The sequence below is a fragment of the Chiloscyllium plagiosum genome, unplaced genomic scaffold (assembly GCF_037043375.1).
Source record: "Chiloscyllium plagiosum isolate Xiang-an unplaced genomic scaffold, Cpla_swu_hap1 HiC_scaffold_19, whole genome shotgun sequence".
In the NCBI taxonomy this organism is placed as follows: domain Eukaryota; kingdom Metazoa; phylum Chordata; class Chondrichthyes; order Orectolobiformes; family Hemiscylliidae; genus Chiloscyllium; species Chiloscyllium plagiosum.
Genome location: NW_028270157.1, coordinates 48,590,007 through 48,617,071, shown reverse-complemented (window position 1 = coordinate 48,617,071; position 27,065 = coordinate 48,590,007). Strand labels below are relative to the sequence as shown.

At 41.7% G+C, this 27,065-nt stretch overlaps 1 protein-coding gene across 3 annotated transcripts in view; it reads left to right on the top strand.

Annotated features, from left to right (window-relative positions):
• wnt5b (wingless-type MMTV integration site family, member 5b) overlaps positions 1 to 5,619 on the top strand; it is a 145,168-nt gene extending 139,549 nt beyond the window's left edge. For all 3 annotated transcript variants that reach the window (XM_043709313.2, XM_043709315.2, XM_043709314.2), the window contains exon 5: positions 3,389 to 5,619. In XM_043709313.2, the coding sequence (XP_043565248.1) occupies positions 3,389 to 3,847 (459 nt within the window). In that variant the 3' untranslated portion in view covers positions 3,848 to 5,619. The remainder of the gene's footprint in view (positions 1 to 3,388) is intronic.
• The last annotated feature ends 21,446 nt before the right edge of the window (positions 5,620 to 27,065 follow it).

The following is a 27,065-nucleotide window of genomic DNA, read 5'->3' as shown; positions in this document are numbered from 1 at the left end:
GGCACAAAGGCAAAATACAATGGATGCTGCAAGTGTAAAATAATAATACCCACTAAGAGAATAGACCATAATTGGATTCTGTATTCTAATTGAAGCACTTCATGGTCTTGTACACGGACAAAATAATATGAATTCTTTTACAGTCATGTGTTCAATAAATAGACCCTGGTACTGTATTTGTTCTAGCTACTGCTTCATGACAAAGCAGTCACAAGCCCAATTGTCTATGCATTAACATCTAGCTGAAGTAACTGAGCAAATGTGCAGTACTGAGAGTCACATTTAATAATTTTAGTAATATCTACAAATTTTCAGATTTCTGAAAAAATATCTATATTATTGTACATTGAAAAAATACGAACAACAGTGGTGACCAGTCTCTAAACAGATCCAGATCTATTATTTTGTTAGAGGACATAATAATCTACCTATTGACCAGCTCTCAATCCCCCTCACTATTTTATCACTAATAATGGATCTTGTAGAGAATCTTCTGATGCAGTATCATGTTGGGTTCACCCAATGTGCCCTTCTCTAACTGAGCAAATTCATTGCATTGCTAATTTTTCACTCAAATATCTTGTCAATTATTGTTGTGATTGTAATTGCAAAATGTTTCACTATGAACACATATTTAAGGAATTTGTGAAGATTGTAAAATGAAAATTATACAAGTTCATAAGCTGAGGCAGACCTACTATTGTGCTGTTAACTTTCAACTCTGTTGCTATGTGGGATCAAAAGTGTAACAGAATGATGCAGAATAATGCAAACAGCTCAGGGTTCAATCCCCATACAGGCTCTGGTAGTTCTTGGGACCTATCTCTTTATCTTACCCATAGCAATGCAGTTGCTATACTACCTTGAGTTCTTGGATCTTCTTTTCTGCTGGAATTTTGCAAAAGTAGCTGAGACTAGGGCAGCACCATATACCTTTTCTCCAATACAATCACAATCCTGAGTGTCAGTTTACTGTCAAGTGTGATCTTTGAAATCACTTGTAGCTTAAACATAACTGCACAACTCCTCTGCAATTTCCTCTGACCTGGGAAAAAGTATCTTTCCCCAAGGCTTATTTCCATTTCATCAATTTTTCTCAGCTGAAGTCATCTATATCTTGTCCACCTATCTTTTTAGCTGGAAAAGCGCAGCAGGTCAGGCAGCAACTTGCGGAACGTTTCAGAGAACACCTCTGGGACACCCGGACCAACCAACCCAACCACCCCGTGGCTCAACACTTCAACTCCCCCTCCCACTCCACCAAGGACATGCAGGTCCTTGGACTCCTCCATCGCCAGACCATAGCAACATGACGGTTGGAGGAAGAGCGCCTCATCTTCCGCCTAGGAACCCTCCAATCACAAGGGATGAACTCAGATTTCTCCAGTTTCCTCATTTCCCCTCCCCCCACCTTGTCTCAGTCAAATCCCTTGAACTCAGCACCGCCTTCCTAACCTGCAATCTTCTTCCTGACCTCTCTGCCCCCACCCCACTCCGGCCTATCACCCTCACCTTGACCTCCTTCCACCTATCCCATTTCCAACGCCCCTCCCCCAAGTCCCTCCTCCCTACCTTTTATCTTAGCCTGCTGGACACATTTTCCTCATTCCTGAAGAAGGGCTCATGCCCGAAACGTCGATTCTCCTGTTCCTTGGATGCTGCCTGACCTGCTGCGCTTTTCCAGCAACACATTTTCAGCTCTGATCTCCAGCATCTGCAGTCCTCACTTTTACACCTATCCTTTTAACCAAGAATCGATTCTCTTTTTAACTGCCTCAATACCAGTGTGTGACCTGCTTTTGGAGACACATTTTCTATTCCTCTGAGTCAGAGCTAAGATCTTGTCTGTTCTCATATTTCTATATGATTTCCCTGTTATTTGTTTGCTCCATTTCTCCTCCATGACACTTCCACAATTTTTCAATGGACTAGCTTGAATTGGCTTTTGAAATGCCTACTTCTGGTCCAGTCTTGTATGCTTTTCCCCTGACTCCAGCTTCCTCATCTGCATTGATCTGCATAGATTTACCTTTCACTTTTGGCTGGCTTGCTGGACTTCACTTTCCTTGCAGTCTCATTTCTACTGCTCCTTGGCCCTCTGCTGGTGATCCAGGTCTGTTGGTGCACAATCTGAAAACACTACACACTGGAAGACTGAGTATCACCTTCTCACTCATGGCTGGTTTTACCCCTCCTTATCTCTCAGTTTCCACTGACAATAGGCAACAATTGGTACTCTGCCATTTGAATTACTGATAGACTGGGGTCCATTCCACAACAGTTTCTGAAGTTGGAGATGTGGAAGTGGTCAGTCATCACATCTCCCTGTCATTCTTCTCTCTTACCATCTTTGAAGATGCATTTTTTCTAAATTTACTTTTGTAAAATTGGCTATGAGTACAAATTGTTATTTTTGTTCATTACTGAGAGCCAGAAGCCAGCATCATGAGTCTCTTTTAGGGCCTATGGTACAAATGGTTGCCAACATAAAATTCAGAACCTTATATTGTCACCACAAGCAGAGTCATAGAGATGTACAGCAAGAAAACAGTCCTTTGGTCCAACTCATCGATGCGGACCCAGACTTCCTATATGAGTCTAGTCCCATTTGTCAGCATTTGGCCTATATCCCTCTAAACCCCTTCTATTTACATACCTATCCAAATGCCTTTAAAATGTTGTAATTGTACCAGCCTCCACCACTTCCTCTGGCAGCTCACTCCATACATACACCACACTCTGCGTGAAAAAGTTGACCCTTAGGTCTGTTTTATATCTTTCCCCTCTCACCCTAAACCTATGCCCTCCAGCTCTGGACTCCCCCACCCCAGGGAAAATACTTTGCCTATTTACCCTATCTATGTTCCTCATGATTTTATAAACTTCTATTTATCAGTGATGAAATTAGTCCAAAGTCTTGGGAATTCCACCAACACCTGTTTTTGCTGTAAGACTGCAAGTGAAATGTGCTTCTCTTATTGGAGCCCATATTGTGTTATATCATGGTTATTTCATTTTGTAATCCCCAGTTGGAAATTACAGTTTTTATTATCTCTGTGTAATTTTCTCCTGATGTTGTGAATTTACTTTTGCTGCAATGTCATTTAGAATTCCTGATTCTGATAGTTTCTTCGTATTCCTTATTCTGATATTTTCAGTAATTATACACTTATGAACTTCCTAGTAAAGTTCACTTGTTAGTAATCAATCAGGAAGTTTTAAACTGACTCTCTTGTCTTCCACACTCCAGGGACATTCAGATAAATTGTGGATCACAATTTGTTTGCCTGGAATTAGCAGAGCTGTTAAACATTAATTGCAAATTGTAGCATATGAAATCTAATTTCCAGAGATGTAAATCTTCTGTCCTTCATTTTTTTTCCCCCAGGCAGTGTACAATCTTGCGGATGTGGCATGCAAGTGTCATGGTGTTTCAGGCTCGTGCAGCTTGAAGACATGCTGGCTTCAACTGGCTGATTTCCGGAAAGTCGGTGATCTGCTGAAAGAAAAGTATGACAGCGCTGCTGCCATGAAAATTAACCGGAAAGGAAGGCTGGAACTAGTAAACAGCCGCTTCAACCCTCCCACTGCAGATGATCTAGTGTATCTCGACCAGAGCCCTGATTATTGTGTTAAGAATAAGACCACAGGCTCCCTGGGCACAACAGGCCGCCTCTGTAACAAGACCTCCGAAGGAATGGATGGCTGTGAGCTAATGTGCTGCGGACGGGGTTATGATCAGTTCAAGACCGTGCGAGTTGAAAGGTGCCATTGTAAATTCCACTGGTGCTGTTACGTCAAATGCAAAAAATGCACGCAAATAGTTGATCAGTTTGTTTGCAAATAAATTTTTTAAAACTTCCTTATGTAAAGGGTGCCTGGAGAGTTCCCACTTTTCCAAAAACAAACTGCTAAAATGGTGAATGTATAATGCACGTGCTCAGACTTCAGCAAAAGAAAAACAGAATCGGTACTTCACTTACCAGATAAAATGAACTGCTTTATAATCATTTTTTAAAATATATATAATTAACTGGACCTAGTACTGCACTCTGCCTCTAGCCTCTGGCTCTCCTTGTACAATGTATAGTGGATGAGTGACAAGTGTAGCAGTAATGACCGAGTCTTGCCTGCTGACTATTTATTAAAGATGAGGTCACAAATATTTAGCATTCTGACCTAATTTAATTCGGGTTTGAAAGCCACCTTCTGCCTTCTCCTCCCATCAGCATTTTCTCATCCTATTTCAGCAAAGTAACATACTTTATAAATAGGAAACCAGCTTTACACAATAACTGGAACAGGCCGGAAACAATGAAATAATTTGCTTGTGAATTAAAAGAAGGGAAAGAAAGATATCCCTATGAGATGTTGATGTCAAATGACATTAATTCATTTTATGTAACGTAATCAATATCTCTCTCTCAAATAGCTAGAAATGTATCATGTATTTTGTGATCTAATAGCCTGCACTGTTTTTGCAAAATTCAATACCTATTTTTGCAAAGTACTTTGTATACTTTAAACTTACATTCTGCACAAATGTGTATATATGCTTGTACTTAGAATCTGTGCCAGAATGAAAACAGGCATGTCACTACCATTTAAACTGCAACCTAACTGGATTTGTGCAAAGGTCCTTATTTTAAGATTTAATAATCTAACATTCATAAAGAGCTGTGGAAGATGATCTACAACAGGACCTTGGTGACATTACAAATAATTTGAAATTCCTGAAAATTTAAAAGGGGAAGCAGAGTTTTATTTTGAAAGACTGTAAGCATTGAGTATTCAAAAAACACATTTGAAAGAATAAACCAAATTTTAAAAACTCATTACAAAATACACAAAAAAAAGGCTATCCTAGTTTTGAACAATGGGATCATTTATTAAAAAGTAGCTGTTCCTTAAGTTATAATGAGACTTAATAACTTTAATGACCAGTTGCTTAATGCAACTGATGATGGAGGGGAGTTCTACGTTTGTAAATAAGAACTTGTATATACCAAATTCAGCCATTGGGTGGGATATTTGTTACATCAAGAGTCCTCACACCTGGATCTCAATGCACTATCTGCAAAAGATTGAAATTGTTTAAATGAAGAATGAATGAAAGAAATGCTCAACACTTGAGGGAGTTTTGCAGTTTATAATTTACAGTTTATAATTGTTTACATTGTATTAGGATGATTAGATAATGTTATTTAACAATACTTTTAACCACACGTGTCTACACTTCATTTCAATGCAATAGACACATAGGCCATTCACTCTCTCACTGTTAATCTGGACCTACAGCAAAGATTGTAGTTATACTTTTTAATTAAAGCAGATTTGGTAGCTTTAAATTATTTAACAAAGTTTAAGCAGTGAAGATACCTTTCATGGCAAAGTTTTTGAAAAATGGCAACCTTACATCACAAAGCTATAAGTTTATGGAGAATTCTTTATGTTCTTATTTTGCATTTAAGACTAATAGTAAAAAAACACACTTGGCTATTCTAAATTGTTAGCATCCATGTATATGTCAAGTTATATTGTTGCTTGTTCCTTCTGTTCATTACTCCACCCATTAAATGAACTTGCTTTTATTTTAATAAAATGCCTACACCCTTCTTTGCCAAAGATCTAAAGCTATGGATCATATTCTCATTTTGACAGACTACTTCAATAGCATTAACGATTGTTTGTTTGTCATAGAACATAGAACAATACAGCACAGAACAGGCCCTTCGGCCCACGATGTTGTGCCGAACATTTGTCCTAGCTTAAGCACCTATCCATGTACCTAGCCAATTGCCGCTTAAAGGTCACCAATGATTCTGACTCCGCCACTCCCACAGGCAGTGCATTCCATGCCCCCACCACTCTCTGGGTAAAGAACCTACCCCTGACATCTCCCCTATACCTTCCACCCTTCACCTTAAATTTATGTCCCCTTGTAACACTCTGTTGTACCCGGGGAAAAAAAGTCTCTGACTGTCTACTCTATCTATTCCCCTGATCATCTTATAAACCTCTATCAAGTCACCCCTCATCCTTCGCCGTTCCAATGAGAAAAGGCCTAGCACTCTCAACCTATCCTTGTATGACCTATTCTCCATTCCAGGCAACATCCTGGAAAATCTCCTCTGCACCCTCTCCAAAGCTTCCACATCTTTCCTAAAATGAGGCGACCAGAACTGCGCACAGTACTCCAAATGTGGCCTTACCAAGGTCCTATACAGCTGCAACATCACCTCACAACTCTTGAATTCAATCCCTCTGCTAATGAACGCTAATACACCATAGGCCTTCTTACAAGCGCTATCCACCTGACTGGCAACTTTCAAAGCTCTATGAACATAGACCCCAAGATCCCTCTGCTCCTCCACCTTACTAAGAACCCTACCGTTAACCCTGTATTCCTCATTCTTATTTGTCCTTCCAAAATGGACAACCTCACACTTGACAGGGCTGAACTCTGTCTGCCACTCCTCAGCCCAGCTCTGCATCATATCTAAGTCCCTTTGCAGCCGACAACAGCCCTCCTCACCAGCCACAACTCCACCAATCTTGGTATCGTCTGCAAATTTACTGACCCACCCTTCGACTCCCTCTTCCAAGTCATTAATAAAAATTACAAACAGCAGAGGACCCAGAACAGATCCCTGCGGAACTCCACTTGTAACTGGGCTCCAGGCTGAATATTTACCATCTACCACCACTCTCTGACTTCGACCGGTTAGCCAGTTCTCTATCCAACTGGCCAAACTTCCCACTATCCCATGCCTCCTGACCTTCCGCATAAGCCTACCATGGGGAACCTTATCAAATGCCTTACTAAAATCCATGTACACTACATCCACTGTTCTACCCTCATCCATATGCTTGGTCACCTCCTCAAAGAATTCAATAAGACTTGTAAGGCAAGACCTACCCCTCACAAATCCGTGCTGGCTGTCCCTAATCAAGCAGTGTCTTTCCAGATACTCATAAATCCTATCCCTCAGTACCCTTTCCATTACTTTGCCTACCACAGAAGTAAGACTAACTGGCCTGTAATTTCCCGGGGTTATCCCTATTCCCTTTTTTGAACAGGGGCACAACATTCACCACTCTTCAGTCCCCTGGCAACACCCCCATTGACAGTGAAGACGAAAAGATCATTGCCAACGGTTCTGCAATTTCCTCTCTTGCTTCCCGCATAATCCTAGGATATTATATCCCGTCAGGCCCGGGGGACTTGTCTATCCTCAAGTTTTTCAAAATGCCCAACACATCTTCCTTCCTAACAAGTATCTCCTCTAGCTTACCAGTCCATTTCATTCTCTCCTCTTCAACAATACGGTCCCTCTCATTTGTAAATAGTGAAGAAAAGTACTCATTCAAGACCTCTCCTATCTCTTCTGACTCAATACACAGTCTCCCACTACTGTCCTTAATCGGACCTACCCTCGTTCTCGTCATTCTCATGTTTCTCACATACGCATAAAAGGCCTTGGGGTTATCCTTGATCCTACCTGCCAAAGATTTTTCATGCCCACTCTTAGCTCTCCTAATCCCTTTCTTCAGCTCCCTCCTGGCTATCCTGTATCCCTCCAATGCTCTGTCTGAACCTTGTTTCCTCAACCTTATGTAAGCTTCTTTCTTCCTCCTTACAAGACATTCAACCTCCCTTGAGGAGAAAGTGAGGACTGCAGATGCTGGAGATCAGAGCTGAAAATGTGTTGCTGGAAAAGCGCAGCAGATCAGGCAGCATCCAAGAAACAGGAGAATCGATGTTTCGGGAAGAAGGGCTTATGCCCGAAACGTCGATTCTCCTGTTCCTTGGATGCTGCCTGACCTGCTGCGCTTTTCCAGCAACACATTTTTAGCTCGATTCAACCTCCTTTGTCAACCAAGGTTCCCTCACACGACCATCTCTTTCTTGCCTGACAGATGCATATCAAGGACACGTCATATCTGTTCCTTGAAAAAGTTTCACATTTCAGCGACATCCTTCCCTGACAGCCTGTGCTCCCAATTTATGCTCCTCAGATCCTGTCTTGCAGCATCGTATTTACCCTTCCCCCAATTGTAAAACCTGCCCTGTTGCACGCACCTATCTCTCTCCATAACCAAGGTGAAAGTCACAGAATTGTGGTCACCATCATCAAAATGCTCACCCACTAACAAGCCCATCACTTGTCCTGGTTCGTTACCAAGTACCAAATCCAATATGGCCTCCCCTCTGGTCGGATAATCTACATACTGAGTTAGAAAAGCTTCCTGAACACACTGCACAAACACCGCCCCGTCCAATCTACTTGATTTAAAGAGCTTCCAATCAATATTTGGGAAGTTGAAATTGCCCATGACTACTACCCTGTGGCTTCTGCACCTTTCCAAAATCTGTTTCCCAATCTGTTTCTCCACATCTCTGCTGCTATTGGGGGGCCTACAGTAAACACCCAACAAGGTGACTGCTCCTTTCCTATTTCTGACTTCAGCCCATACTGCCTCCAAAGGCAGATCCCCCTCGAACTGCCTTTCTGCAGCCGTTATACCATTTTTAATTAGCAACGCCACCTTTTTTTACCACTCCCCCAATCTTACTGAAACATCTGTAACCAGGAACCTCCAACAGCCATTCCTGTCCCTCTTCTATCCACGTTTCCGTGATGGCCACAACATTGTAGTCCCAAGTACCGATCCATGCCTTAAGTTCACCCACCTTATTTCTGATACTCCTTGCATTGAAGTATACACATTTGAGCCCATCTCTGTGTCCACAAGTATTCCCTGTCAGTGCTACCTTCTCCACAGCCTCCCTACATTCTTGGACATCCTGAAAAACAGCTAACCTACTTGCTGGACTACAAGTCCGGATCCCATCCCCCTGCCAAATTAGTTTAAATCCCCCCCGAAGAGTGCTAGCAAACCTACCTCCCAGGATATTGGTGCCCTTCTGGTTCAGGTGCAACCTGTCCTGCTTGAACAGGTCCCACCTTCCCCAGAATGCAGTCCAATTGTCCAAATACCTGAAGCCCTCCCTCCTACACCATCCTTGCAGCCATGTGTTCAACTGCACTCTCTCCCTATTCCTTGCCTCACTGTCAGGTGGCACCAGCAACAACCCAGAGATGACGACTCTGTCCGTCCTAGCTTTTAGCTTCCAGCCTAACTCTCGGAGCTCCTGAATGACCTCCCCACCCCTCTTCCTACCTATGTCGTTGGTGCCAATGTGCACCATTACTTCTGGCTGCACACTCTCCCCCTTAAGGATTCTGAAGACACAGTCCGAGACGTCTCGGACCCTGGCACCCAGGAGGCAACAAACCATCCGAGAGTCTCGCCCATGTCCACAGAATCGCCCGTCTGTCCCTCTAACTATAGAGCCCAAGCGGGCTGGATGGCACAGCAGTGTAGAACATTCTGCTTTCATTTTTAAGGTTTGGAACCAGCTGAAATGCACAAAATTAAAATTTCTTTGCTGTGTACTATGAACAACTGGAATGAGGTTGGGAGGCTTGAGACAGTCTTAAATCAGTTCATGACATCAAAAATCCATCAATTTATAACTACTTAAACTGACCTACTTCAAGAAAGAATTAAAATTAACAAGAGGGGCAAAAAGGATATCAAGATACTTTAGTACAGATTTGCCAGTGTAGTTTAATTCATATTTATGGTGTAAAGAACTAAGTCCCTTGCTCTGTACCATCTTATCTTTTGTAAAGTTCAAGTTTAATTTCAGGGACACAGTGGACAATTCAGTCCATTACTGTAAATCCAATCCACCTGGAATTATACACTCATATAAAAACTGATTACTACAGCTGCTGGAAATCTAAACTAAAAAGTGAAAATTATAGAAATTCTGGGCAGGTCAGGCAGCGTCTGTTGAGACAGAGAAACAGAGCTAATATTTTAGATTGGCGATCTGATATTCTGATAAAAGGTCATTGATCTGAAGTGTGTGCCAAGTTTTCTTTTGACTGCAGAGATGGCATAGGAGACAACTGGGCTACTCATTTCCTGCTATGGGTCAAAGTGCCGATTTGCCAGCACATTCCCATCTTTTGGACGGGGCAAGATTTATTGGGGTGTAGGGTTTGCCTATGGGCAATGATAATGGCTACCTGCCACCAAGCAGGGTGGAACTGATTAGACCACCTGAAATGTCTGTTAAGTGAGAGCTGGAATGTTTGAGTTAACATATGGGCCCTGCACTGAGACTGGAATGTGGCTAGGGAATGGAAATGCCTGCTGCTGCAGAATGAGACCAGTACTCCACCCTGAAGAAAACAGTATCCCCAAGCCCCAACATCTTCCATAGCCATATAGTCACAGATGATACCATTGGATATCCAGGGAGGGTTTGTCACTTTATAGATTAGTAAAATATTATTTCTCCTAATTACATCAGTAATGAGGGCCTTCTACTGACCCTCAAGTCTCAGGAGTCGCTGTTGATCAAAGAAAAGGACTCTGAGAGTAGCCACTTTATTTGTTGCCTCCTGAAAAATTGCTCTTAGGATCCTGTCACTGATGTCTCCAGGTTCCTAACCCGAAATTAATCCTGGGCAGGTCTCGGAAATAAATCCTAGCAGCCTGGCAACTTTCTCCACAGATACTGCCGGGCCTGCTGAATAAGGTTTGTTTTTATAACCTGAAATAATATTTGGATTGTTGATTTAAGTTTGAATTAGCAATATTGTGTATATTATCGACACAACATAATCAAACTTGGCAAGAGCAAATGGCAACACTGGGAGGCAATAGAACCTGGTAGTCTGTGGAACAGAGACTGATTTGCAGTGGGAAAATTAAGTAAGTTACCTGAAAGAGACATGACATGACAATTAACCTGATTCATGTTTATAAACATTGTAGTATACATCCTACTTTGCATAAAAGTATACAGTTGAGCAATATAAATAACTTAGGATTGAATAAAGATCTCATCGTAAAGGATCCTCAGGCAAAAGAATTCATAACATGGTCGAAGCTCACATTTGATTTGTGTAAAATATGTGGGCCCATGACTCAAGACTTAAATTTAAATAATGGCAATTACAAGGATACGAAGAAGGAGTTGGCTAAAAAGTGCTAAGTATAGATCAAAAAGGAAGATAGTAGAGAAGCACTGACAATATATTTCACTGAGGAAGAAAGACCCTATCAGAAGGATGCACCAACTATGGCTGACTCAGCAGTTAAAAGTTGGTAATAAATTGAAAGAAAGCAAAGAAGAGAAATTTGTGTATGAGAGAAAATTAACAAGAAATACAAAAATGGACAGGAAAGCTTCTACAAGTATGTAAAAAGGAAAAGAGAAACTAAAGTAAGCAATGGTCCATTTAAAGAGTAAGACTTTGGAATTAATAACAAGAAATGAGAAAATAGGAGAGGCTTAGAATAAACTGGGGAGAGAATAGGACCCCTCAAAGATCAGCAGCTTAATGTTCCAGGATACAAATGCTACAGGAAGGATAGAAAGGGAGGTGGGAGAGGAGGAGGAGGAGTGGCACTTTTGACATGGGATAGCATTACAGCTGTACTGAGGGAGGATATTCCTGGAAATACATCCAAGGAAGTTATTTGGGTGGAACTGAGAAATAAGAAAGGGATGATTACCTTATTGGGATTGTATGATAGACCCCCTAATAGTCAGAGGGAAATTGAGAAACAAATTTGTAAGGAGATCTCAGTTATCTGTAAGAATAATAGGGTGGTTATGGAAGGGGATTTTAACTTTCCAAACATAGACTGGAACTACCATAGTGTTAAGGGTTTAGATGGAGAGGAATTTGTTAAGTGTGTATGGAAAAATTTTCTGACAGCGAAGAAAGTTACCTCAGATCACAATGGGCTCTTGATCAGATGGACCAATGGGCTGAGGAGTGGCAGATGGAGTTTAATTCAGATAAATGCAAGGAGCTGTATTTTGGGAAATCAAATCTTAGTAGGGCTTATACACTTAATGGTAAGGTCCTAGGGAGTGTTACTGAACAAAGAGACTTTGGAGTGCAGGTTCACAGCTCCTTGAAAGTGGAGTTGCAGGTAGATAGGATAGTGAAGGAGGCGTTTGGTATGCTTTATTGGTCCGAGTGTTGAGTACAGGAGTTGGGAGGTCATGTTGCGTCTGTACAGGACATTAGTTAGGCCACTTTTGGAATATTGTGTGCAATTCTGGTCTCCTTCCTATCGGAAAGATGTTGTGAAACTTGAAAGGGTTCAGAAAAGATTTACAAGGATGTTGCCAGGGTTGGAGGATTTGAGCTATAGGGAGAGGCTGAACAGACTGGGGCTGTTTTCCCTGGAGCGCTGGAAGCTAAGGGGTGACCTTATAGAGGTTTACAAAATCATGAGGGGCATGGATAGGATAAATAGGCAAAGTCTTTTCCCTGGGGTCGGGGAGTCTAGAACTAGAGGGCATAGGTTTAGGATGAGAGGGGAAAGATATAAAAGAGACCTAAGGGGGGACTTTTTCACACAGAGGATGGTATGTGTATGGAATGAGCTGCCAGAGGAAGTGGTGGAGACTGGAACAATTGCAACATTTAAAAGGCATTTGGATGGGTATATGAATAGGAAGGGTTTGGAGGGATATGGGCCGAGTGCTGGCAGGTGGGACTAGATTGGGTTGGGATATCTGGTCGGCAAGGACGGGTTGGACCCAAGGGTCTGTTTCCATACTGCACATCTCTATGACTCTATGAGAGTAATGCAGACCATGTGTGGAGCTGCAGGTGATGGGGGAGGGGGGGGATACCAAATAAGTATTTTTCATCAATGCTTACTGTGGAGAAGGACATGGAAGATATAGAATGTAGGGATATAGATGGTGACATCTTGAAAAATGTTCATATTACAGAGGAGGTGGTACTGGATATCTTGAAATGCATTGAAGTGGATAAATCCCCAGGATCTGATCAGGTGCACCCGAGAACTCTGTGGGAAGCTAGGGAAATGATTGCTGTGCCCCTTGTTGAGATATTTGTATCATTGATAGCCACAGGTGAGGTGCCAGAAGACTGGAGCTAACGTGGTGCCACTGTTTAAGGAAGGTGGTAAGCAAAAGCCTGGGAACAATAGACTGGTGAACCTGATTTCAGTGTGGGCATGTTGTTGAAGGGAATCCCGAGGGATAGGATGTACATGTATTTGGAAAGGCAAGAACTGATTAGGGATAGTTAGCATGGTTTTGTGTGTGGGAAATCATGTCTCACAAACTTGATTGAGTTTTTTGAAGAAGTAACAAAGAGGATTGATGAGGGCAGAATGATAGATGTGATCTATATGGACTTCAGTAAGGCATTTGACAAGATTCCCCATGGGAGACTGATTATCATGGTTAGATCTCATGGAATACAGGGAGAACTAGCCATTTGGATACAGAACTGGCTCAAAGGGAGAAGACAGAGGGTGGTGGTGGAGGGTTGTTTTTTAGACTGGAAGCCTGTGAGCAGTGGAGTGCCACAAGGATCGGTGCTGGGTCCACTGCTTTTCTTCATTTATTTGGTTTGATTATGAACATAGAAGGTATAGTTAGTAAGTTTGCAGATGACACCAAAATTGGAGGTGTAGTGGATAGCAAAGAAGGTGACTTCAGAGTGCAACTGAATCTTGATCAAATGCGCCAATGGGCTGAGGAGTGGCAGATGGAGTTTAATTTAGATAAATGTGAGGTGCTGCATTTTGGGAAAGCAAATCTCAGTAGAACTTATACACTTAATGATAAGGTCCTGGGGAGTGTTGCTGAATAAAGAAACCTTGGAGTGCAGGTTCATAGCTCCTTGAAAATAGAGTTGCATGTAAAAGGATAGTGAAGAAAGCTTTTGGTGTGCTTTCCTTTATTGGTCAGAGTATTGAGTATAGGAGTTGGGAAGTCACATTGTGGCTGTATGGGACATTAGTTAGGCCATTTTTGGAATATTGTGTGCAATTCTGGTCTTCATCCTATCGGAAGGATGTTGTGAAACTTGAAAGTGTTCAGAAAAGATGGACAAGAATCTTGCCAGGGTTGGAGGATTTGAGCTATAGGGAGAGGTTGAATAGGATGGGGCTGTTTCCCGTAGTGTCAGTGGCAGAGGGGTTGACCTTATAGAGGTTTATAAAATCATTATTTGTCATGGATAGGATAAGTAGAGAACATCTTTTCCCTGGGGTGGGGGAGTCCAGAACAGAGGGCATAGGTGTAGGGTGAGAGGGGAAAGATATGAAAGAGACTTAAGGGGCAACGTTTTCACGCAGAGTGGTCCATGTATAGAATGAACTGCCAGAAGAAGTAGTGATTGTTGGTACAATTACAACATTTAAAAGGCATCTGGATGGGTATATGAATAGGAAGGGTTTAGAGGGATATGGGCCAAATGCTGACAAATGGGACTAGGTTAGGTTAGGATATCTAGTTGACATGGACGAGTTGGACTGAAGGGTCTGTTTCAGCATTGTACCTCTCTATGACTCTAAGTATTTTGTATCCAGGTTTTGAAGTAGAAGACACTAAAAGTAACCCAGTGTTATGAAGGTGTAGGTGTTTACTGTACCTTTAAGAGAGTGCAGAAGCTTGCAAGGACTGACTGAAAGCACAGAGTGTGCTGAACAATTTAAAAATGTAACATTTGGTTGAAACAAATAGCTGGAGTTGCATTGCCATGGAATAAAAACAAATTCAAATTCGGCCAGTTATTTTAAATTCTGCCCCAGACTCCAAAATCCAATCAAATTTGAATTTTACTGTTTGGGATGACAGCAAACCATTGAAATAATCCAATGTTTTGAGGTATAAAACTGGACATTTTGAACAGTTAGGGGGAGAACAGCAAAGAGCAGCCAAACCAATAGACTGCCAGCTGAATCGCTCTCTGAAAGGTACCTGTCCACAAGAAAAGTTGTGTAGCAGTAGGCCGAAGAAAAGCTGACCCAGGAAAATACAGAGGAAAATCTACAATGGGAATGGATGCAGCTGGCTGGCTTTAAAATGTGATTTGTTTTTGTAAATCTCAATCAGGGTTTTTATTGGACCAGGATTGTAGAGTGGGAGTTAAAAGATAGGTTTAAGAGAAAGGAGTTGTAAGTTGTCTGATGTTCTTTTGGACTTAGAGAATAAAATTGTTAATTTTTTCTTTAAATAGTGATATTTGGGATAGCTCTTTGCCTCTTGAAATTTAACAGATTATGGCACGAGGTGAGCTTTTCTGTGTGTCGGGTTTAAATTAGCAGAGGGGTTTATTCCATGTTGTAATACCCAGGTGTAGTTGAAATTGAAGAGGTAAAAGCCCTATTACTAGAGAAACAGTAGTGGGATAACTAATGGAATTTAAGGCACACAAATTCTCTATACTGGATTGCCTCATTATAGACTCTTAAAAGAAGTAGCTACAGAGATAGTGGCTGCATTTTTTTGGTGTTCTGAAATTCTCTAGATTCTTGAATAGTCCCAGTCTATTGGAAAACTCCAAATATAACTCACTTGCTCGAGAAAAAGAGAAACTGAATGTAAGAAACTATAGACTAGCTTGTGTCATGTCTGTTATTGGGAAAACGTTAAAACTCAGTGTCAGAACAATATGGACAATGATGATAAAACTGAGCGAAAATGACCAGAATGAAAAACGATGTTTTCAATACCGAGAAATAGAAGTCTAACTTTTCCCACAAAAGTTTCAACAGTTAGTTGAGAATCTCACTAGTATGTGGTGACGGGTGTATTTGCATATATTACCGAGTAATTACTTCCTAATCTCACCTCATTTATATAAAGGTTTCTATTCTCCCAAATTCTAGTGAGAAACTAGATGTTGCCAATTCCTGATCTCTGCAGCTCACGGGCATCTATCTTGATCAGCATTCCCCAATGTCTCAGAGCATGCTCCATGTTCAGAGCAGATGATTCAGCTAATTCCTGGGTTGAAGGATTTCTATTAGGAGAAAAGATCAAGCATGTGAAGCCTGTACGAGGTGATAAGAATGAGAGATGGTCTTATTGAGATGTCAGATTCGGTGGGGTTGGTGGAGTAGTTGCTGGGACGATGTTTCCTTACATCGGGGATTCCAGGACTGGGGGAACAGTCTTAAAATAAGAAGTGTCTCCTATTTAAGATAAAGATGAGGAGGAATATCTTCTGAGGTTTGAGTGTTTGGAATTCCCTGCCCATTGAGATGTAGAGGTGGGATCCTTGATCATATTCAAAATTGAGTTAGACAGGTTTTTGATTGAAACAGAAATTGAGGGTGGGGGATGGTGGTGGGCTGCGGGTTAACTTGGGGGAGGGGCGTGTGGGTGGAGATGGTGATAGTGGCACAGACAGGAAAGTGGAGCCAAGGCAACAGCAGATCAGAGGCATGTAGTTCTGTTGTCTTCATATGGATTCTTCCCATCCGCTCATTCTTTAATCTCTATGTGTCCTGAATTCTCTACAGTAATGGTTAAACTCTGTGGGTGTTTTTTTTTTCTGTTGCCAGAAGAGGTGGGAAAAATGGAGCACTGAAGATGGAGAACTTAATCTGGCAAAGGTCCAAATTTCAGTTTCTCACCTTGAGATGACCTTTTGTATATAAGTTCTCCCTCCTCAAAAGGGAAGTTGAGCTTCTCACTATCTGATGTCAAGAACTTCATCTATATGCATTTGCATTTCATTCATTCCACAACCTGCTAGAATTAAGTCAGCCTTTCCAATTAGCCTCTACTTATTCAAGAAACTTGGCACTTCAGATACTTGACCACATAACAGGCATGTTAGTCTTCAGCCTTCACAAGTTCTTTGCCATTTCTCCTTTCACCAAACGTTGTAAACATTTGTAGTCTTTTGTTGTAAGCTCTACAAGTGCAATAGAGATTGAAGGTAGGATGTATCCACTGGCAATGACAGACACCAACTGGAGAGTGATAACACAGCAGCTTGGTAATTAGACTGGCCAACTTGGTGGAGGAGACAAGAGTGATTCTAGAATGGACGTGGGGAAGCTAAGGGGTCCCATTTAGGACCTTGATTGAGTGAAGCCTCAAGAGTAAAAAGGGGACATTGACAGTAAAAGGTCATTGAGAAATAGGGAGAGGGTGAAGGGTCATTGAGAAATAGGGATTGTGAAATGGGATGGTGGAGGAACAGAATTAAGGGAGGTAATGGCTTAGTGGTATTATTGCTAATGCTCTGGAGATCCACATTCAAATCTTGCTTTGGAAGATGGTGGAATTTGAATTCAATAAAATTCTGGAACTAAGAGTCTAATGATGACCGTAAATCCATTGCCAATTGTCAGTAAAACTCATCTGGTTGACTAATGTCCTTTAGGGGAGGAAATGGCCATCCACACTTGGTTTGGTCTACATGAAATTTCAGCTTCTGCACCCACTACACCCTCTCCTCCCGCTTCCTCTTCCTCTCCCTGATCACTCTTCCTCTGCTCCCTCTCTGCTCTCACAGTTTTCTCCCTCTTCTACAGTCCGGCTTTTAAGGAACCATTATTGAACCCATCTGCAAGCTCATTAACAGCAGCAGCTGCTACTGGCTGTGTTGTAGCCTGCAGAGGGAGAAGGATCAAGACAAGAGCCAAGACATTGAAGGAAAGCTGTTGCTTGGAGCAGCAGCTACAGACTCTGATTCACTATCTCCAGCTGAGTGAATTGACAGCATAGGAAATGCCTCAGGATGTCTGAACCTCCCATTAGATACATATGCCAACAGCTAGACAAGAAGTTGCAGCAGCAAGGATTGTGTGGCAATCTTATTTTGGTAGCTCTAAAGATTCTTGCTGCCCTGAATTTCTATCCTAGCAGATCATTTCTGGGAATTCCTGGGGATCTCTTTGTTATTTCACAACTCAGTCTTGTATCCGGGAAGTTACTGTTACCTTCCTCACCAGAGCCCATGAATTCCTCTCTTTCCTCTTTAACAAGGTGAGATGGGCAGCAAAGGTGTTTGGATTTTCACTGATCACAGGTTTCCTGCAGATTCAGAGTGCAATAGGTGCATCCTAGCGCCAATCAGCAGTTTTCATCAATTGAAAAGGATCCCTTAATGGACAAATCATTTGTGACCACAACAGACAGATAATGAAAGTTTGTGCTCAATATCTCAGGACCTGCCATGATACCTATATCCTGGACATTTCAAAGGTGTCAGTTTCTTTCAATGCTTTCAGTGCATATAACATTGATTGGTGGATGAAAAAGATAACCATTTAAAATCCAGTTAATTCTCACTCCAACTTCAAGGAGATGTACAACATTGTGCAAATTTCTGCATAGGTCTCCTGAAAATGAGGTTCTGATCCCTCCTGACTGGTGAGGTAGTGCCATACAGTATGTGCTAGACACACTATCTCACAACATAGTGGTATGCTGCACTCCACGCAGCTTTAATCACCACGGGAAGGACACTTTGGCAGAGGAACAGATAGATTAGATTATCTACAGTGTGGAAACAGGCCCTTTGGCTCCAACAAGTCCACACCAACCCTCTGAAGAGTAACCCAGACTAATACATCTAACACTATGGGCAATTTAGCATGACCAATTCACCTGACCTGCACATCTTTGGACTGTGGAAGGAAACCGGAGCACCTGGAAGAAACCCACACAGACACAGGGAGAATGTAAAAACTCTGCACAGACAGATGCCCAAGGTAGGAATTGAACCTGGGACCATGAGGCAACAGTGCTAGCCACCCAGGGAACAGCCATCCTCATTTGGTTTGGTCTACATGAAACTTCAGGTCCCGCACCCACTACACCCTCTCCTCCCGCACCCACTACACCCTCTCCCCGATCAGGGGAGAGCAGGAGCAAGAAGAAAGCTCTGTGAAAGAGGAGGGTGAGGATTCAATAATGTGGCAGGATAACTGTCAACAAGATGAAACAATGTTCTGCTGAGGCAGAGAGGCATGAAACAATCTTAAAGTCACCCACTCTCAGGATGGCTGATTTTGCCCAAAGACATTCTTTGTGTATTTTATGCTATAATTTATGCAGTTGGCTGTTGTAATAAATGGTTATTTTCTTGTTAAGAACAGAACTCTGCTGAGTGTTCTCTTCTCACCTGAGTTTGTCAATTCAGTAAATTGGGTAATTTGGATAGTTTGATTAAATCTTTTAACATTTGGCATGACTCCAGGACTAGTGGGTTTGATTTCCAGTGCACTGTCCCAATGAGTCATGACACTATTCACCTATATCTTAAAAATATTCAATGATCTGGCCCCCACTGTCTTCTGAGGCAGACACTTCAGATGTTGCACAATATACTGAGACACTTCCCTTCAAATCTGTCCTACAATTACCACTCTCATTTAAAAAGTTTTAAATTTTAAACCTGTACTTCTGGACTGATCCACACGAGGAAACATTCTTCCCACATCCTCCTTGTCAAGTCTATTCAATACCTTATAAACTTCAATCAAATCACCCCGAATGAGCTGAATTCCAAACAATAAAAGCACTGCAGGTTTGAATTATCTTCATAAGATAACTTAGTCACTTTAAGTAACAATCTAACAAACCTCCTCAAACATATTTACATCTTTCCATAAAGAAAGTGACCAAAACTGCGCACAGTCTACAAGATGTGGTTTTACCAATGTATCATATAACTGAAGCAAAATATCCTTATTTTTAAGTTCAATTCCTGTTGTTCACAAACGATTGTATCCTACTACCTTTCTTGATCACATATGCTATACTTACAAACGAACATTTAGTGACTCATACAGTAGAACGTTGAAGTCTCTCTGTACCTTTTAATTTGGTAGCCATTCTCCTAGCTTTTTCATTGTTCCTGTCACTTTTTTAAAAAGATTCCCCACCATATGGAAACAGCCCTTCGGCCCACAACAAGTCCACACTAACCCTCCGAAGAGTAATCCACCCAGGTTCATTTCACTACATTTACCCCTAACTATTGCACTTAACACTATGGGCAATTTAGCACAGCCAATTCACTTAACCTGCACAAATTTTGGAATGTGGGAGGAAACCAGAGCACCTGGAGGAAACCCATGCAGACGTGGGGAGAATGTGCAAACTTCACACAGACAGTCGCCTGAGGCCGGAATTGATTGGGGATCCCTAGTGCTGTAGGCAGCAGTGCTAGCCACTTAGCCACTGTGCCACCCAATTACAAATGAATAAAGAGGCAAGTGTTCTGCACGGTGCACAGCAGTTGTCTGGTCTCTGGCAGTCTTCAGACATATTTTCCTGTATGCATTATAGACTCATATTAATAGGTTCTCACCAAACTTACCCCGAGTCTACCCTAGCTAATTTACCCATTGAGGTGACTGTCCTATGCTGGTGGAGGGTGCAAGTGAATATCTTGCAAGTGCCTTCCCTAAGATGGTGTTGTTGCTAGGGAAAGGCTCATGCTTCTTACGCCATTCCTCTCTCTGCTGTTTGACACCAGTGTTTGTAAAATAGAAGAGGAAGAGTTATTGGTGAAGATCCTTACACCTCATCTAAATCAGTGTGTTTATCTTCCTGCACATTACAGATACATAGACGACAATGTTGCTCACCAGTTTCCTGGGACATCACAGGAATAGTCCCAATCTTCCCTCTCAGCTGCTTGCTCCACAAAGCAGTCTTGGCCATCTGAGCACAGCTATGGTAAAAATTATAAATAAAAAAACTGATAAAAAGGAATAATGGCAGCATCACCCAGTTACAAACCTTGGTAAAAGTTTCAATTAATCCAGTCCAATTATAGGCCTAAGATAATGCAACAACGCATCTTTAGTTGTGTATTAATCCACACAGAAGTTCTTTTTAGAACCAATGCTATTAAATTATCGTATTATTTTAGCGTCAGTCCGTCAAGTACAATAAATTTAGTGAATCTTAGAAATTGTGACACAAAAAGATCATTCAGATCTTTATGCTGATATCAACTGCAGCTCCCTCTTCCTATCCTCTCTCCATGACATTTCCTTGTGCCCTTTTATGTTTCTCAATGCCTCTTCAAAAGTCATGAGAACAAAACATACCATGACATTGTGCAAACTTAGATGAAGATTCTAAAAGTATAATTTTTTTAAAGGAATAATTCTATATTGTAGGTCTAACATGTATTTCTTAATTAAATGAAAATCAGCAACCAACAACTGTAATCAAGAATTATGCATGTTGAAGTTAGGGAATGGAAATATGTCTTTTGTGGAAGGCCATAACTTGTACTGGACTTTAAAACTTTCAAATAGCCTTCAACTAGGCATTCACAAGAATACTTCTTCACTCATTTCCTCACCTCAGCTTTGGTGTTCTAGTTCCCAATAAAACTTGATCTAGCACAAGTAAATAAAATAAAGAATTGCAATGCTGGGAACCTGAAACAAAAACAGAAATTGCTGGACAAACTCAGCAGGTCTGGCAGTACTTGTGGGGAGAAAAAAAACCAAGATAACATTTTGAGTCTAGTGATCCTTCTTCAGAACTTGAGTTTCCTGTTCTGGGCTCTATGTTAGCCAATATTGTAAATGGTTCTCTCTCTTCAGGTGTCATCACTTTAAACCTGCCATTATCACCACAACTCAAAAAACCAAACCTTAACCTCATCAGGCAATCTACAACCTCTCTTTCCTTTCCAAGGTCCTTGAACATGTTGCCACCTCCTTGATCCATTTCCATTTTTCCAGAAATTAAAGTGTGACTCACTCCAATCAGATTGCCACTTTTTCCATCGTGGGGAAGCTGTTGCACTTCATGTTTCGGTACACAGCTCTATTAGGAAGGGAGTAACAGGTTTTCGTACCAGGCAACAGTAACAGAACAACAATATGGTTCCGAGGAGATATATTGTGGCCTGTTTGAATTTATAGATGAAGTTACAATCTGGCTGACAGCTTTATCCTGGATAGTGTCGAGATTCTTGAATGTTGCTGGAGCTGCACACATTCAAGCAACTGAATAATATTCCATCACACCCATGACATGCCTTGTAGGTTGTTGATAGTTTCTGGGGAGTCAGAAGGTGAGTTATGTGCTGCAGGATTCATAGCATTTGATATGCCCTTATAGAGGCAGTGTTTGTATGAATGGTCCAGTTAAATTTCCCATTAAAATTAACCCCCAGGATGTTGATAGCATGGATTCTAGGAAGAGAATCACATACAATGGCTTCTCTTCGGATGTTGTGTGGGCATGGGCACCTCTGGTGTAGTCAAGAATCAATCATTGGCTCTCTCCTATTTCTCATTTATATGCTGTGTCTCAGTGACACATCAGAAGGCACAACAATAGTTTTCACATGTTACACTGACAGCATCCAGCTCTACTCAACACAACTTCTCTCGACTCCTCTGCTTTTGCTAAATTATCAGAATAGGTATTTAACACCTGTACCGAATGAAATTTCCTCCAAGTAAATATTGAAAATACTGAGGTTTTTAGCTCTTGCTCAAAACTCTGTTCACCAGTTAGTCACTTCTAGCAAGATTCTGAGATTAAGCCAGTATGTTCACAGACTTGGTGTTACACTTGATCCTGAGACGAGCTTCTGCTCTCATATTTCTGCCGTCATTAAGAACCCTTATTTTCAGAATCATAACATTGCTTTTCTCCTTTAGGATACTCCTTAAACCTCCCTTATACAGAGAATGGCAGAACCCTTAGGGGTATTGATATGCAGAGGGATCTGGGTGTGCAGCTAGAGAAGGTAGTAAAAAAGGTTGATGGCATCCTTGCCTTTATTGGAAGGGGCATTGAGTATAAGGATAGACAAGTTATGTTACAGCTTTATAGAACTTTAGTTTGGCACATTTGAAATAATATATACAGTTCTGGTCACCACACTACCAGAAGAATGTGAATGCTTTGGAGAGGGTAGAGAAGAGGTTTACCAGGATGTTGCCTCATATTGGGGGATTTTAGCTACGAGGAAAGGTTGGCTTGATTGGGTTTGTTTTCACTGGATCGTAGTAGGTTGAGGGGAGATCTGAGAGAAGTTTATAGGATTGTGAATGGCATGGATAGAATGGAAAGTATGAAGCTTTTTCCTAGGTGGAAGGGTCAATTGCCAGGGGACATAGGTTCAAGATGCTGGGGGGGTGGGGGGGGGGGAGGTTTAAAAGAGATGTGCAAGGGAAGTTTTAGATGCAAAGGGTGATGAATGCCTGGAATGCATTGCCAGAGAAGGTGGTGGAAGCAGCATTCAAGAAGCACCTGGACGAATACATGAATAAGACGGGAATAGAGGGATATGGGTCCTGTAAGTGAAGACAGTTTTGGTGTGGAAGGGCAAAATGTGGTGACACAGGCTTGGAGGGCTGATGGCCTGTTCCTGTGCTGTATTGTTCTTTGTTCTTTCTTCTTTGATCGATCCCCGGATCAAGACTTTATTCATCTAATCTAATGTATTGAGGTGTGGTTCAGTTTTTTATTTCACTTTATGTAGCAATACTCCTTTGATGTACCTCAGGACAGTTTATTACACTAAAAGTGCTGTGGAATTATAATTTGTTGTTGCTTTTGAAGTCATCAGCTGTGTTGTAATTTGTCCTTCATTAATCATTATACCAAATATATTTTGGCTTTAAGTGTGGTTTAATTCAGTGATTTGCCTGGCCATTAAAAGTAGCCTAATTTTTTTACAGATATCTATTAGAAAGCTTGCAATGCACAGTAATTAATGCACCAATCCGCTAGCAAGTTCAGCTAAAGAAGAAAAATGTTATGAGTGCAAAGTGCCATAATTTGCTGCTCATCTATGCCACTCTGCTGTTTGCTTTGCACAAAGAAAAGCACACTGCCAGCTTTCCTGTTATTTTAAATAACTAATTGTTTTTGTACATTACAATCTAGAATTTAATTAAACTCCCTGCAAACATGTGGAGTTGGTGCTTTGAATACACATACCATCCTTGCATGGAGTGTATTTGCATTGGAGATTAAAAAAAAATCATTAAATATTTTTGCCTCTGAATTTTTCCTAATTTTTGATATAATTCTTCTTTCCTCACTTTATTTATCTTTCTGCAGCTAATTTGACTCTAATAGCTCACTCTAATATGCCCCCCCTTCTTTGTTGTTCTACTGGTTATTTCAAATTTCATTTAAATCTCAGTAGTTACAGAGATATACTTCCAATCCCACTGTTCACTAAAGCCCTTGATGTTCTGTTGCCTTTGCAGAAAAATTATTGAGTTGGAGGATGCACAAACTAATAGTTATGCTATGAAATGTGCCACTCCAGCACAGTTTGAGCTACTGGGTATATCTGATTAGATCATAAAGAAGGTGATCTAATCTGTATAAGATATCTTCTCTTGTCATTAAGAAAATGGGATTTTTAATACTTACATAAGCAATATGTAATTAGCAAATAGATGTGACCTTTAAGATTGCAGATTGAAGCCGTTATCACACTCACATGAAGAAATCCACCAGGAAGAGACTTTCTCAGCCCTCTTTATTTATTTTAAATCACCTGAAAATGATTATGAATTTCATGGAGATAGACACATCCTTGTAAATCCTGCATATTATGCAATGCATTCTGATCATGCCTCAAGTACATTTCTAGCTGCATGTATTGTCATCACTCTCCATGTTGTATATTACTTCTTAACACATTAGCAGGATATCTTTCTGCTGGCTGAAAAGAAAAGGAGTCACCTTCTCCATATCATCTTCCTTAACCATAGAGTCATAGAGATGTACAGCATGGAAACAGACCCTTTGGCCCACCTAGTCCATGCCAACTAGATATCCCAACCCAATCTAGTCCCACCTGCCAGCACCCGGCCCATATCCCTGCAAACCCTTACTATTCATATACCCATCCAGATGCCTTTTAAATGTTGCAATTGTACCAGCCTCCACCATTTCCTCAGGCAGCTCATTCCATACACGTACCACCCTCTGCGTGAAAAAGTTGCCCCTTAGGTCTCTCTTATATCTTTCCCCTCTCATCTTAAATCTATGCCCTGTAGTTCTGGATTCTCCCACTGCAAGGAAAAGACTTTGTCTATTTATCCTATCCATGCCCTCATGATTTTATAAAGCTCTATAAGGTCACCTCCTCAGCCTCCAACACTCCAGGGAAAACAGCCCGAGCCTATTCAGCCTCTCCCTATAGTTCAAATCCTCCAATACTGGCAACATCCTTGTTAATTTTTCTGAACCCTTTCAAGTTTCACAACATCTTTCCGACAGGCAGGAGACCAGAACTGCACACAATATTCCAACAGTGGCCTAACGAATGTTCTGTACAGTGGAACATGACCTCCCAACTCCTGTACTCAATACTCTGACCAATAAAGGAAAGCAAACCAAACACCGCCTTCACTATCCTATCTACCTGCGACTCCACTTTCAAGGAGCTAATAACCTATACTCCAAGGTCTCTTTGTTCAGCAACACTCCCTAGGACTTTACCATTAAGTGTATAAGTCCTGCTAAGATTTGCTTTCCCAAAATGCAGCACCTCACATTTATCAAAATTAAACTTCTCAGCCCATTGACTCATCTGATCAAGATCCTGTTGTAATCTGAGGTATTCTTTTGGTGTCATCTGCAAACTTACTCTCTATACCTCTTATGCTCACATCCAAATCATTGATATAAATGATGAAAGGTAGTGGACCCAGCACTGATCGTTGTGGCACTCCATTGGTCACAGGCCTCCAGTCTGAAAAAAAAACCCTCCACCACCACCACCCTCTGTCTTCTACCTTTGAGCCAGTTCTGTATCCAAATGGCTAGTTCTCCCTTTATTCCATGAGATCTAACCTTGCTAATCAGTCTCCCATGGGGAACCTTGTCGAATGCCTTTCTGAAGTCCATATAGATCACATCTACCACTCTCCACTCATCAATCCTCTTTGTTATTTCTTCAGAAAACTCAATCAAGTTTGTGAGACATGATTTCCCATGCACAAAGCCATGTCAATTATCCTTAATCAGTCCTTGCCTTTACAAATACATGTACATCCTGTCCCTCAGGATTCCCTCCAACAACTTGCCTACCACCAAGGTCAGGCTCACTGGTCTATAGTTCCCTGGCTTGTCCTTATCACCTTTTTTAAACAGTGGCACCACGTTAGCCAACCTCCAGTCTTCTGCCACCTCACCTTTCACAATCGATTAAAGAAATATCTCAGCAAGAGGCCCAACAATTACTTCCCTAGCTTCCCACAGAGTTCAAGGGTACACCTGATCAGGTCCTGGGGATTTATCCACTTTCATGCATTTCAAGATATCCAGCACTTCCTCCTCTGTAATATGGACATTTTTCAAGGTGTCACCATCTATTTCCCTACAGTCGATATCTTCCATGTCCTTTTCCACAGTAAACACTGATGCAAAATATACATTTAGTTTCTCCCCCATTTTCTGCAGCTCTACACAAAGGCCACCTTGCTTTTTTGAGTGCGTGCAGCAGCTAAGGTAAGACAGTTTGTTTTAAAATTACTTACCGGTAGCGGGCAGCGGTGTTTTTTTCTCTCTTTACAGAAAGAAAGAGCGGGAGCAGCAGGGGGAAGTGACGAAGACCGGAGGGGCAGCCGGGTAGGTTTTTTTCCCTTTAAAAGCGCGCAGGAGAAGAACCCGAGGCACTACAGAGGTAGTGTCTCCCACCCGCCCTCCTCCTCTAACCTAAATAATAAGACCCGTTGTGGTAAGTAGGTAAGTGCTGCATTTTGCTTGTTGTATTCTTTAGACCCAGTTTTTTTATAAAAGGTTGCTTTCAGAGGGATGGCAGTGAAGGCAGTGCAATGTTCCTCTTGCAACATGATTGAGGTGAGGGATGCCATGGACGTCCCTGCTGATAACACTTGCAGGAAGTGCACCCATCTCCAGCTCCTCCAAGACCTGGAACTGGAGCTGGAGTTGGATGAACTTAGGATCATTCGGGAGGCAGAGGGGGTCATAGATCGGAGCTTTAGGGAAGTAGTAACTCCAAATTGGCAGATAGATGGGTGACAGTGAGGGGGACTGGGAGGAAGCAGCCAGTGCAGGGACCCCCTGCGGCCGTTCCCCTCAAGAACAAGTATACCGTTTTGGATACTTGTGGGGGGGACGACTTACCAGGGGCAAGTAACGGGGCTCAGGCCTCTGGCACGGAGCCTGTCCCCGTTACTCAGAAGGGAAGGGTGGAGAAGAGCAG